This window comes from Papio anubis, chromosome 1 (assembly GCF_008728515.1).
Source record: "Papio anubis isolate 15944 chromosome 1, Panubis1.0, whole genome shotgun sequence".
Taxonomy (NCBI): Eukaryota; Metazoa; Chordata; class Mammalia; order Primates; family Cercopithecidae; genus Papio; species Papio anubis.
This window is the reverse complement of record NC_044976.1, coordinates 189,305,043-189,323,763: the sequence shown is the minus strand read 5'-3', so window position 1 is coordinate 189,323,763 and position 18,721 is coordinate 189,305,043. Positions and strand designations below refer to the sequence as shown.

The 18,721-nt window shown below is 35.8% G+C and overlaps 1 protein-coding gene across 4 annotated transcripts in view; it reads left to right on the top strand.

Annotated features, from left to right (window-relative positions):
• The window catches only part of SUCO (SUN domain containing ossification factor), an 84,081-nt gene that overhangs the window by 11,294 nt on the left and 54,066 nt on the right, over positions 1-18,721 (top strand). For 3 of the 4 annotated variants that reach the window (XR_640927.4, XM_009194240.4, XM_003893572.5), the window contains exons 2-6: positions 7,405-7,519; positions 9,173-9,283; positions 11,888-12,042; positions 13,358-13,495; positions 13,718-13,868. Coding sequence is in view for 2 of the 4 variants with exons in the window: in XM_009194240.4 (XP_009192504.1) it covers positions 7,405-7,519; positions 9,173-9,283; positions 11,888-12,042; positions 13,358-13,495; positions 13,718-13,868 (670 nt within the window). In the remaining 2 variants the exon portion in view is untranslated. The remainder of the gene's footprint in view (positions 1-7,404; positions 7,520-9,172; positions 9,284-11,887; positions 12,043-13,357; positions 13,496-13,717; positions 13,869-18,721) is intronic. The other variant, XM_021930510.2, reaches the window with a different exon arrangement.

Here is an 18,721-nt window from a genome sequence, read left to right as displayed (position 1 = left end):
TCAATACTTAAGGATTTTTGTAATTTTTTTCAGATATCCAGGAAGTAATACTCAAAAACTACAATGTTCACTATTAACTTTAACCATACTGCCCTAATTGAGTGGCTGGCACTATATTTCTGTACAAGGGATTAGTTTTGAATTTATGTTTAAGAAGCAATTCTTTATTGCCTAGTTTAGTTATTTCTTTTACCACAAAGTCTTTTCTCATTCTTTTTAAAGCTCTGAAAAAGCTTTTACAATTCATAGTCAAAGTAGGAGCTCAGCAGATCATCATGCTGGCAAGAGGGCAGTGTATTCTCTGCCTTGGAGTTGCTTAGTCTTATGTGAGAAACAAAAATAAACAGTTAATTTCATTTCAGTGTGTATGTGCTCAGGTAGAGATAGCCAACAGGCTGTGAGAATTTAGAGAGGGGCCGCCCACTAACCCCAGATTGTGGAAATCAGGAAAATGTTTTAGACCCTTACTAGTTTCTTGCCCCAAGAGAGAATTATAGGTATTCTGTTAGGTTTTAGATAGTGGGAGTGGGAGTAAGTACAGAACATTCTTGAAAGAGGAAACAGCATGAGCCAGAGACATGAGACAGCGCAATCTGTGTTCAAGGAACTATTACAGGTAGCTCTGTATCACTGAAGCATAAAGTGAAAGGCAGGGAGAGTGGCAGGAAGTATGAAGCTGAAGACGTTAGTAGAATTGTTAGAGATTTTTAAATAGCATGTGGAGAGAAGCTTGAGTTTTGTCACGTAGTTAATGGAGTCTATAAAAGGTCTTAAGCAGCGGAATGGTAGTGTGATAATTTACTGTTAGATTTTTGGCAGTGTTAATGGTTGATTTGCGGACGTAGCAAGTTAGGAATTAGGGAGATCTGTTAGGAGTTCGCTCTAGGTAAGAGATAAGGGCTTGAGTTAAGGCAGTCAGAATGGGGATTGAGAAATGATTTAAAGAAATTTAGAGTAGAATAAACGAGATGGTCAAGGGAGGGTGAAGGCAAAGGAATAGTCACAGATGTTTTTCAGGTTTCTAGTTTGAGGACTGGGTAGACAGCAGTACCAGATGGTGGGATCAAGGATATGAGAGGAAGAGATTTGGAAAAGGAAGCTAATGTATTCAATTTTGGATTTAGATGTTTTTGAGATATCTTGGAATATGAAGGAAGAGAGATGCAACTTTTAAATGAGCTTTATGTATCGTCAACATTAATGTAGGGTATCACAGAAGGGTTTTAAGGAATGGGCCAGTTAGGAAAAGATAAGGGCTGAAGATAAAAGTTTCAGTAGCCGTCAACTAAAAACCATGAGAGTAGGTAAGTCTCCTATGTAGAATATAAAGGGAAGATTCAGAACCAGACCCTTGGGGCATCAGAATTTAAATAGTGAACAGAAGCAGCATATCAAAGGAGACTCAGAAGCAGGAGTCAGCGTGAGATGAGAAGCAGAAGTGTGTAATTTGACAAGTCAAAAAGGAGGTAGTTTAAGTTAAAACAGCAGTCAGAGGTACCACATGCAGCCGGGGAATCAAAAAAATCTAACTTCTGCCATACCATACTAGTCTGAGTGGCACAGTGAGGGCAGAAACTAGATTTCAGCAGGCTGAGGACTAAGTAGAAGGTGAAGAAGTTGAGATTACAAGTATAAACTACTGTGAAATTTGGTAAGTGAAAGTAGATAGAAAGGTAGTGGCTGATAATAACTGACATTTCAGTGCATATTCTGTGCCAGGCTAAGCATAGCATATACATTTATTTCAGTTCCTCCTAATAAGTCCATTTTACAATTTTGATACTGAGTTGAGGCATACAGGCTTGCTTACTTGCTTTTTTTTTTTTTTTTTCTCACTCTGTCCCCCAGGCTGGAGTACAGCAGCATGATCACCACTCACTGCAGCCTTGACCTCCCTGGGCACCGGTGATTCTCCTTCCACCTCAGGCTCCTGAGTAGCTGGGACCAGAGGTGTGCGCCACCATGCCTGGCTAATTTTTGTATGTTTTGTAGAGACGGGGTTTTGCCTTGTTGTCCAGGCTGGTCTCTGACTCCTGGGCTCCTCTTAAATTTGTCCATACTCTTGGATTAAAGTGTTAATCTAATTTTTACAAATAAGGAAACTGAAGCTCATAAGTTGCCCATCACTCACCTTGCAAATTTAAATCTCTCTCCAAAGTGTTGGATTTTTCCATGTTGCTACATTTCATGTTTAGTATTTTCTATCCAACAGATAAATGAAAAGAAAGGTAAGAAGATAACACTGTTAGATTCACTCAAGAATCGGTAATACTAGTCAAGGCTAGTTACAGCATAATACAAAAATAAAACAACTATCACAAAGGAGAAGTTCTGATTAACTACTTCATGATTTTCGTAATGGCAACAAGTGATAAAGATGAAGGCCATGTAGTGTAGTAGCTAAGAGGCCTGTGCTTCAGAGTCAAAAAGATCCAAGTTTTAACCCCAGATCCCCACTTACTAGTTGCAGGATCTTGAACAGGTAATAAAACCTGTATAGGCCAGGCACAGTGGCACTTTGCACTTTGGGAGGCCGAGGCAGGTGGATCACTTGACCCCGGGAGTTCGAGACTAGCCTGGGCGACGTGGCAAAACCCCATCTCTTCCAAAAATACAAAAATTAGCCAGACATGTTGGTGCTTGCCTGTAGTCCCAGCTATTCTGGAGGCTGAGGTGGAAGGATCACTTGAGCCCGGGAAGGGGAAGGCCGCGGTGAGCTGAGATGACACCACTGCACCCCAGCCTGGGTGACAGAGTGAGACCCTGTCTCAGAATAAATAAATAATGTAGAGCAAAATGCACAGACCTTAACTGTATAGTTAGATCAGTTTTGACACATGCATACACGTATGTAACTCACACCCTCTCAAGATATAGAATATTCTCATCACCCCAGAAAGTTCTCTCATGTCCCTTTCTGGTGAATCCCCCGGAGGCAAGTAGTAATCTGATTTCTGTCACCATGGATTAGTTTTGCCAATTCTGGACCTTCATCTAAATGGAATTATACAGTATTTACTCATGTGCTTGACTTCTTTTTACTCAATGTAATGTCTGAGATTTACCCATTTTGTTTCCTTTGTCATTAATTAGTTCCTTTTTATTGCTGAGTAGTAGTACACTGTGTGAATGTACTACAGTTTGTTTATTCTTCTGTTAGTAGTTATCTGGGCTGCTTCCAGATTTTGGCTATCTAGTCCCGAGTAGAAACTACTAGGGACATGCTTGTACAAGGCTTTTTGTGGACATAGTTTTCATTGCTGTTAAGAAGTACCTAAAAGTAGAATTGCAACTGCTGGAACATGGATATTATATGCTTCTCGATACAATATCCTGAGAAAGTCACATCATCACTATAATATCCTGAGAAAGACACAACAAAGGCTTCTGACTGAGAATACCTAATCTGAATCTGGTCATCATGATACATTAGACAAATCTCACATAAGGACTATACTATCTAAAAAGAAAAGGGACTATAGCCTTCAAAAATGTTAGTGCTGCATAAAATAAAGCTCCAGAACTGTTCCAAGTTAAATGATACTGAATAGACATGACAAATGCAGGACATGGTCATAGATTTAATTCCGTATTAGAGAATGGAATTCTAAAAAAGACATTATTTGATTAATTGACAAAATTGCAATATGGACAGTAAATTTTTGTGTCAATGTAACACTTATTGAAGTTGATAGCTGTATTGTAGTTATTCAAGAGAATATCCCTATTCTGTGGAAATAGATATCACAGTATTTTAGAGGTAAATTACTGGGAGAGAGGAAACAGAGGGAGAGAGGGAGGATGAGTGAGTGAGCATGGGCAAATGACAAATAATGGAACAAATTAAGTAAAATATTAACAATGGGTTGATACAGCTAAGGCATTTGTAGATTTTTTTTTGTGCTATGCTGCCTACTCTTCTGAAATTTGAAACTATTTCCAAATAAAATATTTAAAAACCGGGTTTGAATTTTCTATGTGTGAGATGTTCATAGATCCATTCAAGTTTATTTGTTATCAGTCTGTTATCAGTTTTTTCCATTCCTTATGGCAGTTTTGCTGTTTTTCTAGAAATGTATCCATTTCTTCTGTTGCCAAATATATTGTTATATATAATTTATAATATTTTATAATTTTAAAAATGTTTTCTCTGTGGTTATCTTATCTTTTTATTCCATATTTTGTTAATTTCCATTACTATCTTCCATTTATTGATTTTGCCAGAAGTTTGTCTAATACTTTCTTCAAAGAACCGACTTTTGATTTTCTTAATTTTCTTTGCTGTTTTTGTTCTCTATTTTAGCAGTGCCTGTCCATATATCCTTCCTTGTTTCTTTGCATTTGTACTGTTCTCTATCTTTTTGAGTTGAATGATTAGCTCTTCTGTTTTCAGCATGTCTTCATATATTCAGAAGCATAATTTTCCTGCTATTGTCTCATCTACATCCCACCACTTTTGATTGGTAGTCTTCTGCTGATTATTTCATAATGTTGTTTCCTCTTTAACCTAAGGATTATTTTGCTACATATTTCTTGCTTCCAGGCTTGGGATATTGTTAGCTGTCTTTTTGTTATTTCAAATTTTGTTGCAGCCTGGTTGGGGAATAGAATCTTTTAAAGCTTGAGTTTTTGGAATTTGAGGCTTCTTTTGAGGCTTCAGTTTATGATTGGTATTTGGGAAATATTCCACGTGTCCTCGAGAAGAATGTTTTAATTTGTATTTGGTATAAAATTCTGTATCTTTGAATGAGCTTCTTACATGGAATATAAATATCATTTTGTCCACTTAATCTGTTATTTTGTGAGGTAATTTAAAATAGGCCACCATAATTTTTGATTATTCTCTTTCCACCTGTAGCTTTGCCCGTGGTTGTAGTGTATTTTCTACATTGTTAGGTGCATATATATTTGTAATTCTTTCCTCTTTTTACTCATATATAATAAATAGCTGTCTTAATGACATAATGTTTTCCATCTTGTTTGGTTTCTATGTTAATTAAAATGGCTGCTTTGTTGTTTTCATATTTTCTTAAAACTATATGTACTTACTCAAATTTTTAAATGAGTTGAAAATTACCCCTAATGTTTCCTAACAGGGCCCTGTATCTAACATAATAATTGGTACTTACTGGGTAATCTTACATGCTTGTAAAGTTTCTTCATTAAAACTCAGAGGAAAACAATTCATTTGAAAGTGACAGACTCCAGTTTAGTTTTATTAGTCAAGCTTAATAATTGCAGACTCCTTCTCTACGATTATTAAGCTTGGCTCATTTGCATATTAGCATATTCTTTATCGCACATTAATGTCTTTCTAGAATTCATTATTGCATTATTTTGCTAGATTTATTTAATAGTATGATAAAAACAAAAAGATAGCTGGTTCAGTAATTCTGTGCTAGGCAAATATAAAAAGCTGTCATTGCAAGCCATTGGATATCCATTTCAATCACTTTCACATTAAAGAATGCTTTCTTCCGTAATGAAATCTCCCTTGGCACAATAAAGAATGTTTTCCACTTTCTTAATGAAATCTTCCTTGGCTCTTCAGTTGCTATATCCTTTAGAAAAATTTTCCTGAGTCCCTCTCCTATTCTTTTTAGTAAGGATGAATTGACTTCTCTTTTACCCTAACACTTAACCATTATTTTTTGAAACACATAGTTGTAACATACACCCTTAAAATGGCAGGATGCCTAGAAGTATTAAAGACTGTAGGTTGCCACAAGAAAAACTTTTCACCACACATTCAAGTTGAAAACCTTCCTTCAAGGAAAAAATAGAAATACAATTTCTAAAATGAAAGCAGTAGGTTTAAGAAATCTCCAAAGTCTTTAAACCTAGGCATTCCATTTCTTCTGGTGGTATTTGGGTGCTCTGATAAACTAACCTAGACTGGTTGCCTTCTATTCCTTGTTTACAGCTATCTTCCTGGGATTTCTCTTTCTAGTCACCCTGGGGGTTTCCTTTGCCTCTGTTATCTCAGTATCATATTGCTGTAATTACTGTAGTTTCATATAGATCAAGTCCCCTCATATCAGAATATTTTTGACTATTTCTTGACTATTTCTGGCTTACTTTTTATACAAAAAGTCTCCCTTTTTACCACCTCAGTATGTGGTTTTCAGACTGCTCCTATTATTTTGAATTGTGAAATTGACACTTTTTCCAAGTAAAAAGATTGTCAAATATTGGCAGTTTCAAGCATTTCTACTTACTAGAAGATTTCTTGCCAAGTTTCTGTCTGGGCACTTTATTGTTTCTATTGTAAATGAGTACTTGTTATGGTTTGAGAGTGTTGATTTGCTTCTTAATTTTATACTTGGGAATATAATTTTTATATCTGGGAATATAATTTTTATACCTGTTCTTTTAACAGGTGATTCTTTTGAATTTTCCATTTATATAAACTCGTCTGCAATTAATGCAGATACCCTCATTATTTGGAACTACAGATAATTTTACTTTCTTTTCCATTTTTATGCCTCTTTTATCTTCGTGTTTTGTAATGCTAATGAAAATGGACATTCTTGTCTTATTTCAGATCTATATAGGTGTCTTTTTAGGTTTCCTCACTATGTATAGTACTGACTTTTAGTTTTATGTATTACATATGTATTTTCCATGTTAAATATATAATTATTCCTGTTTCATTATTGATTCTTGAAACATTGATGGATATATAAGTTTATCAGATGTTTTTCAGTAGCTGTGGATATAATCATAAGATATTTTTCCTTGATATTTTTGCGTAGCAAATCAAGTTGATTTTATTATATTGGACCAATTTTGAATGTCAGAGCTGAACTCTACTTGATAATAATTGTGGTATATTTCTCCTTTGGTATGTTCCTAGAGACTTTCTTTTTTATTGTTTTCTTGGTAAGTTTTGCATGTTATTTCATAAGTACTATTCACCTCTAGTATTCATTTATGTGTGTGCTATTTCTGTTAGTTTTTGATATCACTGTTAGGTTCTCTATGCAAAAATAATTTGGAAGCTTCTAGGCTTTTAAACAGTTGAGGTAACTTTAGGATTATCTGTTCTTAAATATTTGTTAGAATTTATAAGAACTGTTGCTTTCCGAGAAGGTTAGCTATTTGACAGCTTTCTCTGTTCCTTGTGTCATAATGATCAGATACTGCTTCTGGTGAAGACTTTCCTGTTGTGCCTTCATGGAATTCGTAATGTCTTACTTGGAATGCTGATAATAATGTTTATGTTTTTCTTATGCATATTGATTTTCATCATTTAATTGTTAAAAGGTATTAGGATAGGAACCATCTGTCTGTTTATTGCCTCAAATTCTAGCCCATACAGAAATACGTTGACTTAACAACTCTTCTTCTTTCTTTTTCTTTCTCTTTTTCTGTTTGTCGCTGGTGGTGGTGGGTGTTTTACAGGCTTCCCAGCTGGCGTGTATGTTGTAAAGAGAGTTCTTCAGCTTCAGCGTCATCGTATTACTCTCAAGATGACAACTGTGCGCTAGAAAATGAAGATGTACAATTCCCGAAAAAGGTGCCTTAAATAAAGTTAACATTATAATTTGTGTGTCAGCTTTCCGAGAGTGTCTGAAAACATTCAAAATAAAATAATTTCAAAAATGCTGTGCCATAATTTTTGGTGGAGATTTGTATTTTTCTTTGCTATTACTCAGGTAATTCTTACATTCTGATGACTCAGAGATGTTTATATGTTTATTCTTGTTGCTTGTATTTGGAATTTTGTAACATCCTTAGTCCTATAGTATAGGGTAGTGCATGTTCAGAGAGCTGAAAACGAGTGATTTGTTTTTAATGATCTATAATAATTAGAGTTTTTAAAGAAATCCCAATTTTGCAAATTAAAAACTATTAGAAATGAGTATTCCAGGGAGAATCTACAGTTAGTGGCTTTGTAGTTTGTTTTATGTAATTAGGTGCAGTAAATATAAAGACTCCAAAAAACCTCATGATCTTAAAACATGTTATTTTACCATTTTAAATGATAAATGGTGAGTATTGACTTGATTTGGCTTTTGCCTTTAACTTCAGTGTATTTATTTAAAATTACTGAAATAATTTATATTGATATAAAATATTTATTATTTATGTCTCATTCCTTTCCCCAAAGGAACAACAGTTTACTATCTCTTGTGAAAATGTTCGGACCTTGTTCTGTGGGTATAAATAACACCTTTATATATGCCCACAAATTAATATTTTTATTTCTATGAAAATATCATGTATATATATATATATTACAAATTGACATCCCCCTTTCCCTCAGTGATAGCTCATATATCATCTTTTCATGTTGATATATTCTGAATGGCTGCATTTTAATCTTGTTATACAGACATGTTATTTATCAATTGTTTATTGACAAACTTTTGCATTTTGTTCCCTGCCATGTGTGCACACGTGTGTGTGTGTGTGTGTGTGTGTGTTTCAACACATATTTACAATTACATACTTGAGGGTTTTCTTTTGCATATTTAGAGTGGATTATTTAAATTTAAGTTATGTTGGATATATTTCTGGGATGGAGCATTTAAAATTTGAAGACTTGCCACGTATCTCCAAAAAAACTATAATTTTATATTTTCACCCACACAGCATGTAAGATTTTGATTTAATCCCCCTTTTGATGAAGCATTTTGCAAACAAATGTCATAAAAATGAATTTAAGCAGAGCATTAAGGGGGAAAGCATATTCTTTCAGCAAACATTTAGATACCTAGTATGAGCTATATAGACTCAGGTAAACAAAGATTGAATATGAACTTTTATGAAAGTTACACTCTAGAAGGCATAAAGGTATTAGAAATTCTAACTCGAATGTATGTCAAAAAAGAGATGAAAGAAAGAGCTTTATGTACCTTCATTTGTCAGATATTTATTGGAGTTTTACTAGGTGCTTAAAACAGTGCTGGATGGTAAGACTAAAATGCTTATTAAGAAATCAAATGAAGTTGTTGAACTGGTGTATTGCACATTTTAAGTGTTGTAGCAATGAGGGGATTCGAGGAAATAGACAATAATCCTGTAAACAAATGAAATTAATTAGAGTCAAATACACAAGTCAATTTTTTGGTTTTAAAGGTTGGAAAGAAATGGTCTTCATATTGCTTTATAACTTTTGTAAAACAGTTTTATCAGGTGATCTTTTTTGTTGTTGTTTGTTATATAGGATGAAAGAGAGGGACCTATCAATGCTGAATCATTGGGAAAATCAGGTTCAAATTTACCTGTTTCTCCAGAAGAACATAAATTAAAAGATGACTCTATTGTGGATGTACAAGTAAGCTATGTTGCTTTGATTTTTAATAATATGTCATTTCAAACTACTTCACAAGGTTGAAAACCTCTGTTCGGTCACCATATTGTGTGTGTATTGTTAGTTTTTTCACTTTGAGGTACTCTGTAACTGGACTTAAGATTGCTTACCTGCTAATAGTACTACTTTTGAGAACATGTATAATTACAGATAATAATAATAATAAATGTGACTAGTCTCTTGGTAGTAAAGGTTTGAGTGTAAATCCTCGTTTCTTCCTGGGTTCTATTTTGGTTCATTATGATGTATCTTGTCTCTTCAGATTTTCAGTTGTTAGGAAATTTCTTTCTAACCTGAATCACTTGGAACAAAAGGAAGTATTTTTATGTAGAACTCGGAGTATTTTGATACCAAGATTTCTACTTATTATGGGTATGAATAGATAATAGGTTAAAATATGTTTTTTCCCTCTCTTATATTACATTCTGAATATTGTTTATTTTGTGCACCAGACTTTATGAAAAATACTAAAAACTAGTATATATACACCATAAACTGATCAGAATGCTGAGGTATCTGGAAGCCGTTTAACATCAGTAATGGCTGAAGGAACTGGGGATATTTGATTGTCTAGAATATATATACCATAAACTGATCAGAATGCTAATGCTGAGGTATCTGGAAGCCATTTAATATCAGTAATGGCTGAAGGAACTGGGGATGTTTGATCTGGAGGCAGAAGGACTAAGGAAAAACTAAAATCTCGAATATTAAAAAAAACACACATTTTAACTCAGAATGAGGGAGAATTCTTTCTTTTTAAAAAAATACAGCCTTGGCTATTCTTTTTTTTCGTTTTTTATTTTTTAACCTTGCACTTTTTGCAAGAGCCAGGGCTATTTTATAACTTACTGAGTTATCTAAAGCGATAGAATTAGTTTCATTTTATTGGATTCTGCAAGACATTTGTCAAGGGTTTATGCATAGGAGTAAGAGAAAAGTGATACTTGTAGCCCTTACAATTGTATGACTATCCTGAACACTCCTACCATTATTCATAAAACTTTTATTATGATGTAGTTGTGTTCAGATACTTCCAAGTGCTTACCATGTCTTCTATACCTATATTGTTCATTACAGTAGCCACTAGCCACATGTGGCCATTAAGCACTTGAAATGTGGCTAGTCCAAATTGAAATTTACTGTTAGCATAAAATACACATCGGATTTTGAAGACTTAATTAAAAAATAGCATGTAGGCCGGGCACAGTGGATCACCTGAGGTCAGGAGTTCGAGACCAGCCTGGCCAGCATGGTGAAACCCTGTCTCTACCAAAAATACAAAAATTAGCCGGGTATGGTGGCGCATGTCTGTAGTCTCAGCTATTCAAGAGGCTCAGGCAGGAGAGTCGCTTGAACTCAAGAGACGGAAGTTGCAGTGAGCCGAGATCACGCCACTGCACTCCAGCCTGGGTGACAGAGTGAGACTCTGTCTCAAAAAAAAAAAAAGCATGTAAAGTATCTCGCTAATTTTTAAAGTATGAATACACGTTCATATCATAATATAGTATTTGCTAATAAGGCAGTAGTCCTTTTCTCAAGGCCTCCATCATAAAAATGCAGACGACTATTTATATTTTTTTGTGAATTTCTCAGTATAAATAATTCCCCAAATGATCATACTTTATATTTTCTGGACTACATGCCTTGAGGTTTTTTTCTGCTCTTGTACTGGCCCTTCTTTTCTTTAAGGCCTAGCTCTTCTAATTCATAATAGTCCTTAGTTTCTTTTTCCTTGAGCTGAGCATGATATTTGTACCTCTCACTTGATATTCATTTATTGAAGCATTTAAACACCTACCGTGTGCTAGGTACTGTGCTAGACACTGGGAATATGAAGATCAAGAGAACATAGTTCTTACTCAGGACATTTATGGTATACTTGAAGAAGAGAGGGAGACATGAATAATGGCAATTGAATTGTTACAGATACAGTGATAAAAGTGTACAGAGAACAGTGGAGGCATAGAGGAAAGGGAGTGGTTAATTCTGTTTAGGGTTGGTCTTGGAAGTGGAGGTGCTGATAGAGGTTTTCAAATATGAACAGGTGTTAGGTAGATTTCACATTGTGTTTTGGAGGACTGAAAGGCCCAGGACATTAGAGACTGAAGGAGCAGCAAGGATCATTTATTGCTTCCTGGTGTTGTTACTTGAACATGCATTGTTGCTTATTGATACACATTATTTCCTAAACTGCTCAGGGTCAAGAACTATGTATTGTACTGTTTTGTACTTGTCCATAGGGTTTCTTTGTTGCTACTAGCGTTCATCAATTAGAGAAGACAGAAATCTTTGTAGCTCCTGATGCAAAGTAGGAAATAGGTAGGGAGAAAGTTCTTTCCTAGTTTATGAAATGCCATGAAAAAATGTGTAGGGCCTGTATTTTCATATGAAATATATTCCTTAGGTGGTAATATTGGAAGAAAGGATTTTTATAAAAGTACTTTTTTAGTGAACATTTTTTATATTGTCATTTTTCAGAAATGCTTTCCGTAAATGCCTATTCTGCTAAAGAGATGATATATTAATCTCAACATTTAATTTAGTTGACTTGTTTTTTTTAAACAGAATACAGAGTCAAAAAAGTTAAGTCCAGCGGTGGTGGAGACACTCCCTACAGTTGATTTGCATGAAGAGTCTTCCAGTGCAGTTGTGGACAGTGAAACTGTTGAAAATATTTCCAGCTCATCTACCTCAGAAATCACTCCAATCTCAAAGCTTGAGTAAGTCATTACAAAAAACAAACACAAAAAAGAATCTCCTTAGTTAGTGATAGAAAGATTTCTTTAAAAGATAAAGCAGCTTGCTACTCAAGTTTAAAGTTTAGGCTATATAGCAGACCTAAATTAAATTACAGTTACTGTGTTTTGTGTGCATGTGTGTGCATGCCTTTGTGTGTTTTGAATGTAATGATTTTATAACAAGTTTATTTAGCTAACTAACTCAATGAAGTTGATAGATCCCAAGTGTGAAATCTCTATATAGTCTAAGCAAAGTAAGGTTCTACTTAGGAAACAGTGCTTATTTGAATTATCTTCCCTGTAATTATCAACTCAAATGTCAGGTTGTTCATTTCCATTAAGTATCACTGCCATTTCATTCATTTTTATGTCTTCGTGTGAATTGCTACCTTTTTCAAACTTGATAATAAATATTCAGAGTGTTTGGGTTTAAGTGATCCTTAAATTAGAAAATTTGTTAGGTACTTCTCCTAGCTCCTTCCTGCAACAGTCCAAAGAACAAAACGAAACGTCCTTCTCTTAATACTGCATAAGCATTTCCTTTTTCAAATGAGTTAATATAAATAAAGTGCAAGAAGAATAACTGGTACATAGGATAAATGTGTCCGTTAATATCACCCTTGCTTCTCAAGAATGTAAGGGCCTGGGTTGAAGGAGTTGCACAAGGTGTTATGGTTACCAGCTAGGAGCATGTCTCAGTACGGGCCAGGGAACAGAAGACATGTTGAGAAATAATGATAGTATTTTAACTTTAATGATAGTATTTTAAATTTAAATGATTCCGAAGGAACTTAAGGCTAGATACCACGTATCTGAACAGTGAGTTCTATACTCCCATTATATTAAACATGACTGATTAATGAAATGGAGGTGAGGCAGGGAAAAATAGGAAGTTTTATATTTTAAAAATGAAATTCTAAGAACACCTTAAAATTTTAGTGAAATGTCTTGAGATAATGACTTTTGAAGGATGCCATAAGTAACAACTTTAATGCTGGTAAAATTAATATAGTAACATGGAAATTAAACTTTAGAGAAGATACAGTGAGAATAAGTAATTTTTAAAAATCTTATTTTCGATACGACCAAATATTAACCTCTAATATTTTAATATTTGGTAGGTAGTTATTTAGAAGCTGAGGACAATAACAGATCAAGTCAGCAATTGACTTGACATGATTTAAAATTTTCTTTCTTTGGTTTACATTATGTTTTGGAAATCACTAATAGTGTTTTTAATGTATATTACCTCAAGTTAATTTAATTACCAGATTATGTTTCTTGTTTCTTTTTTTAGTGAAATAGAAAAATCTGGTACTATTCCTGTAGCCAAACCAAGTGAAACCGAGCAGTCTGAAACTGATTGTGATGTTGGTGAGGCCCTTGATGCTAGTGCTCCAATTGAACAACCTTCCTTTGTCAGTCCACCTGACAGGTGGGTAGGAGCAGTTGTTTGTCCTTCTTATGATTCTGTAATAACAGCAGTGTCCTGTTTGAATAGACTTTGGTGTATGTTAAATTCCACTTTGAGAGAAAGCTGATTTCTCTGTGTTTCTTCCTTGGTTTACTTTGTACATGAGTTATAAGAATTGAGATTGTATAGAGTTTGTTATCCAGTAAAATCTGTTTATTTAATATATCTTTTGGTTTTAAATAGCCTTGTTGGCCAGCATATAGAAAATGTATCATCTTCACATGGTAAAGGAAAGATAACAAAATCAGAATTTGAATCAAAAGTTTCAGCAAGTGAACAGGATGGTGGTGATCAAAAATCTGCATTGAATGCTTCAGATAATGTAAAAAATGAGGTAAGTATATAACTTGCACTATCTCTTACTTCTTTATGTAATGCATTTTTGTTATTAGCTAAGCTCATAATAATTTGCTAACTATATTTTTTGTAAAATCAGGGAGATGAAGTAGACAACAACATGTGGAACTAACAGGAACTGTGCTCTCTGAGAGCAAGTGATTCTGTCTCCAATATAGTGTTTATTACATAAAGTTGTTTCAAGCATGAACTCTCCTTGGTTATATATTATTAAATGATTTTGTGCCATGCACAGCTGTTTGATACCAGATACATAAAGTCCTTATTTAATCAGCTTCTTAGAAAGCTATCTAGAAGAAGATATGCCTAATTACATTTAATTATCTTCAGAATGTACGAGGTTAAATTTAGGCTCTTCAATCAGAACTATTTTAATGGAACATTTTACCTTTCATTATTTGTATGCAAAATACAACCAGACCACCTTATATTTTAGAGTGTGATTCTTATAATTAAGACAGAGCTTATCACAGTGAAACAGTTTTACTTTCTTTTCTCCTTCTGAGTTGTACCTTGACTTCATGTACTGTAGAATTTCTTGAAGTAGTATCAACACAGCAATTTAAACTTCCCTCAGGTAAGCAATGACTAAGTTGAAGAGGTGAAGTATATTCCATAAACTTAACAAAAACAAAAATAAATAGGGTCCAAGGGTAGTTCAGTGTGCTGACTACCACATCCATATTTATTCCTCTTTAATTTGGGATCTTTTGTTCTCTGCTTTCTTTTTCACATATTTTCAGTGAATCTTCACTTACGACTAACTAAACTTCATTCTGGAGACTTTCACTATCATGGGACCAACTGTTTTGATGATGCTTCTTATGGGAGCTCAGCATTTCATACATCTTGAAGGAACTACTTTTCTCAATGATACCAAATTACGTATATGTTAAAGTTTAGTTGTCAGATATCACATCCATGAATAAAATTAGACAAACATTAAAACACATCTCCTTTGAAGGTATTTATAAAAATGTCAAATGTAAAATTCAAGCATGGCAGCTAGCTTTGTCCTAGATTTGCTTGTTCTCCTTAACTTAGCAGACTGAAACTTCTTTATTACCTAAGAGACTTAAACTGTTTGTGAGTCTATGCTAATAGGCAAAAGAGTAGAATTTTAATTAACTGTATTAATTACTTTCTAAATGAATTAGTATCCCAGAAAAATCATGACAGATAATGAGCACATTACGACTAATAGCCAATAGTTTTATTTAGTATCCACTTCAGAATAACTCTGCCCAGTTAAGTTTATGTGAGTGGGAGAGAATTTGCTTTCTGATGCCTTGTGCTAGCCTTTTATTTCAAGGGTCTGTGAGACATTGATTGCCGTGCTTATATGCTTATATGGAGAATGCTTTACAAACTGGTTTTGTTGTGTTGTTTATAGACAATGCATTACAAAGTGATTTTTATTGTATTTGTTCTCTTATTTGTTGCCAGGAGGATATAGTGATTTATTTGGCTGGGCTTCAAAGGGTAAATGTATGTTCCTTTTGTTGCAGGTTTTGTATTTGAGCTTTACTTTGTTAGTATCTCAGCTAGGTAAATTTTTCTAAGTGCATGTTTCTTGTTTATTTTCCCAATGTATCTGATGCAGGACAGGCAAGCCCCAAAATTAGTGCTTAGCCCGGGATGATTCTTGGCTTAGCCCAGGCAAGAATTAAAGGGCAAGCCAGTGGTATTAAACAGCGACTTTAATTGAAGTGGCAGTGTACAGCAGCGGCAGCAGCAGCAGCCGAGGTACTGCTCTGTGCGGAGTAGCGCTACCCCATAAGCATTGTGCCCAGAATAGCAGTTCAGAAGCAGTTGTGCAGTCATGCTTATATGTACTTTTAATTATATGCAAATTAATGGGTAGTTATGCAGAAATTTCTAGGAAAAAGACGGTAACTTCTGGGTTGTCAGGCCATTGTTATGGGAAGGGGTGGTAACTTTTGGGTGTTGCCATGGAAAGATGTGGTAACTTCCAGGTGTTGCTGTGGCAGTGGTAAACAGACATAGCACACTGGTGGTGGGCTTGGCTTATGGAAATTTGCTTCCGTCTGGGACCTGTTTTAGCTGGTACTCAATTTGATCTGATGTCCAAGACCCGCCTCCAAAATTGAATCCCACCTCCCTACCTCATTCCTCCCTCAGAGATTAGATACTCCTCCGTAATCTTAAGAAGGCTACACAAGGATAGATCCGTCTTCTGTAACTGCTTCCTGCTGAGTTTACGGTTGAAACTTTTGAAGGCACTTTTGATAGTTGACCAGATATAGTTGCAATAAGTGCCCTGGTTGTATCTGTAACCAGGTAGTTTACTTATAGATCTCTTGAATGTTAATCTCAACCTGTCTGGAGTCGTTCATATATGTGCAGCAGGTTTTATTAATAACTGCACATGATCTACCTTGTTCAGCTAGTAAATAGTCCAGTGCTAGTCTGTTATTGAGAAATACATTTGCCAAAGAGTCTAGGGACTCTTGAATTCTCTTTAGTGCATGACCTGTGTTGGTGGCTAAGGATTCTAGGGTTTGAGTCAAGTTGTTTAGGGTTCACTTGTGGTAAGCAAAGCCACCCAAGGGTACTGCTGCCCTGATTCCTGCCAGAATTAATCCTATTGCTTATTTACTTCTGGTGTTATTTGGGTCTCATGACAGTGACCCCTGAAGGGGCAAGAGTGGTCAACATACATTCACCTCAGTTCCAAGTTTTGATACATAAGGGAAAGCTACTCCTAGAAGAGCAGATGTTGACTTTTAACTATTCAGAATCAAAAGACAAAGAGCAGATGACTACCTGGGGAATCAGGAGTGGTTATGGGGTGTGACTTCTTCCCATTCATGGCCACAAAGAAAAATGAGCTGAATTGGGGCACAAACGGAGACCCTATGGGGTGTGATCTTTATTCTTTGTTGCCAACTTGAGTCTATAGAGATACTTTCCCCCATTCTAATAGGGGTAGTTGAACAATTATTTTCTGAAAGAGGGTGGCACTGCCACCTTCCCAGACTAGGTAGTTAGTTGTTTTCCCCTGTATATTCTAATCCAGGAAAAGCCACCATATATAGTCTCCTTGTTTTCAAGTGGAATCCCATTTACCTCACTGTGGCATTGGTATGTTGGCAGCTAGAGTTGGATTCAGAGCATTGCAGGGAAACTTCTGCTTTAGTGTCCTTAACACAAAAGGTGCAGAAGGTAGAATCATGAGTGCACTGGAGGTATACATAGCCAACTTCCCAGGTCCAGGTAATGGTGGGAGGTTCAGGTGGAATTTGTTCAGTAGGGAGAGTTTGTTCCACTTAGCAAGTAGGGGTTTGGGTATTTCAGGATTGCTGTGGTTAGTTAGGCAGTTTGGGGGACATGTTTGTGAGATTTTTCTGGATAAGCCAGAAGATTGAAATCTTTATCCTGGGGATGTTGATGACAAATCTAGCAACCATGAAGGTGGTGCCCTGATGCTATAATTTTTGAAACATTTACTGTAGAATTATGTTTCTAGCCACACCAGCTCAGGGTAATTGGGAGAGCAAACAAGATTAATAGTGACAACATGATGTCTGCAATTGGGCCTTAGCATGGCCTCTACACCCAACAAGGACAAGAGCGGTGTTTCCTGGGAGGTTGGCTAAAGTGATTGAAAAGAAGTATTACACTATTTTGCTCCCCCACTGCTCAAAAGGGTTCAAGGACCAATGAGTACCCACTCACCTCCACTCTTGTCTGGCCCAGAACATCCCCTGGCTGCAAGTTTCCTGGCTCCAAGTCCCCTGGCCACAGGATTCCCACCAAGGGATACAGTGGACCTGGAGCAGGCAGCATAATATCTTAGCATCGGCACAGGCGAAAATAAAATCTTTGCCATTAACATTGCATCCAGCACCTTCTGACAAAAAGGAAGAATACAGAACAAAAATCAAAATCCATAGCCCCCCAACAGACTGAACAGATGCTCCCTTCCTGGCCAAAGGGAATGGATTTGGGCAGGAGCCCCCCAAATACTTCTAAGCAATATAAGAGTCAAAACCAAAAGCCAAAATAGGTTACACATCAAGAAAAGAAACAACAGCATAGAATTAAGCTATACTGGAAGAAAACACTGCTCCCACAGACCTCTAAGACTAAACATTTTAGCATCAGGCCACATCGGCAGTCATAGTTGGAGCAGAAAAACTCACAGGAGCTGACAAAAAAAGCTAAAAGAGTTAAAATGAATCCGAAAAGCTTTCAAAAGAGTAGATTACAGGATTAAAAAGCAAAATTTCTGGTAATTTAGCAAATCAACATTTTAAGAAAATTGAGTTTTAACATGTAGACCATTCTTTTATTTATTTATTTTTGAGACGGAGTCTTGCTCTTTTGCCAGGCTGGAGTGCAGTGGTGCGATCTCTGCTCACTGCAACCTCCGCCTCCCAGGTTCAAGTGATTCTTCTGTCTCAGCCTCCCGTAGCTGGGACTACAGGTATGCGCCACCATGCCCAGCTAATTTTTGTATTTTTAGTAGAAACGGGGTTTCACCATGTTGGCCATGGCCAGGGTGGTCTCGATCTCTTGACCTAGTGATCCACCCGCCTTGGCCTCCCAAAGTGCTGGGATTACAGGGGTGAGTCACTGCACCCGGCTAGACTGTTCTTTAGCAAATGTATTATAAACAATTTCCTTCTAATTATGACAAGTTTAATCATACACAAAATTTCTTTTATAAAGTCTCCTTTATGAACCTTGTCATGACATAACACAGACCCTCTACAACATGCTTGAATTTTCTGACTTGTCTGATACGGTTTAGCTCTGTGTCCCCACCCAAATCTCATGTTGAGTTGTAATCCCCACATGTTAGAG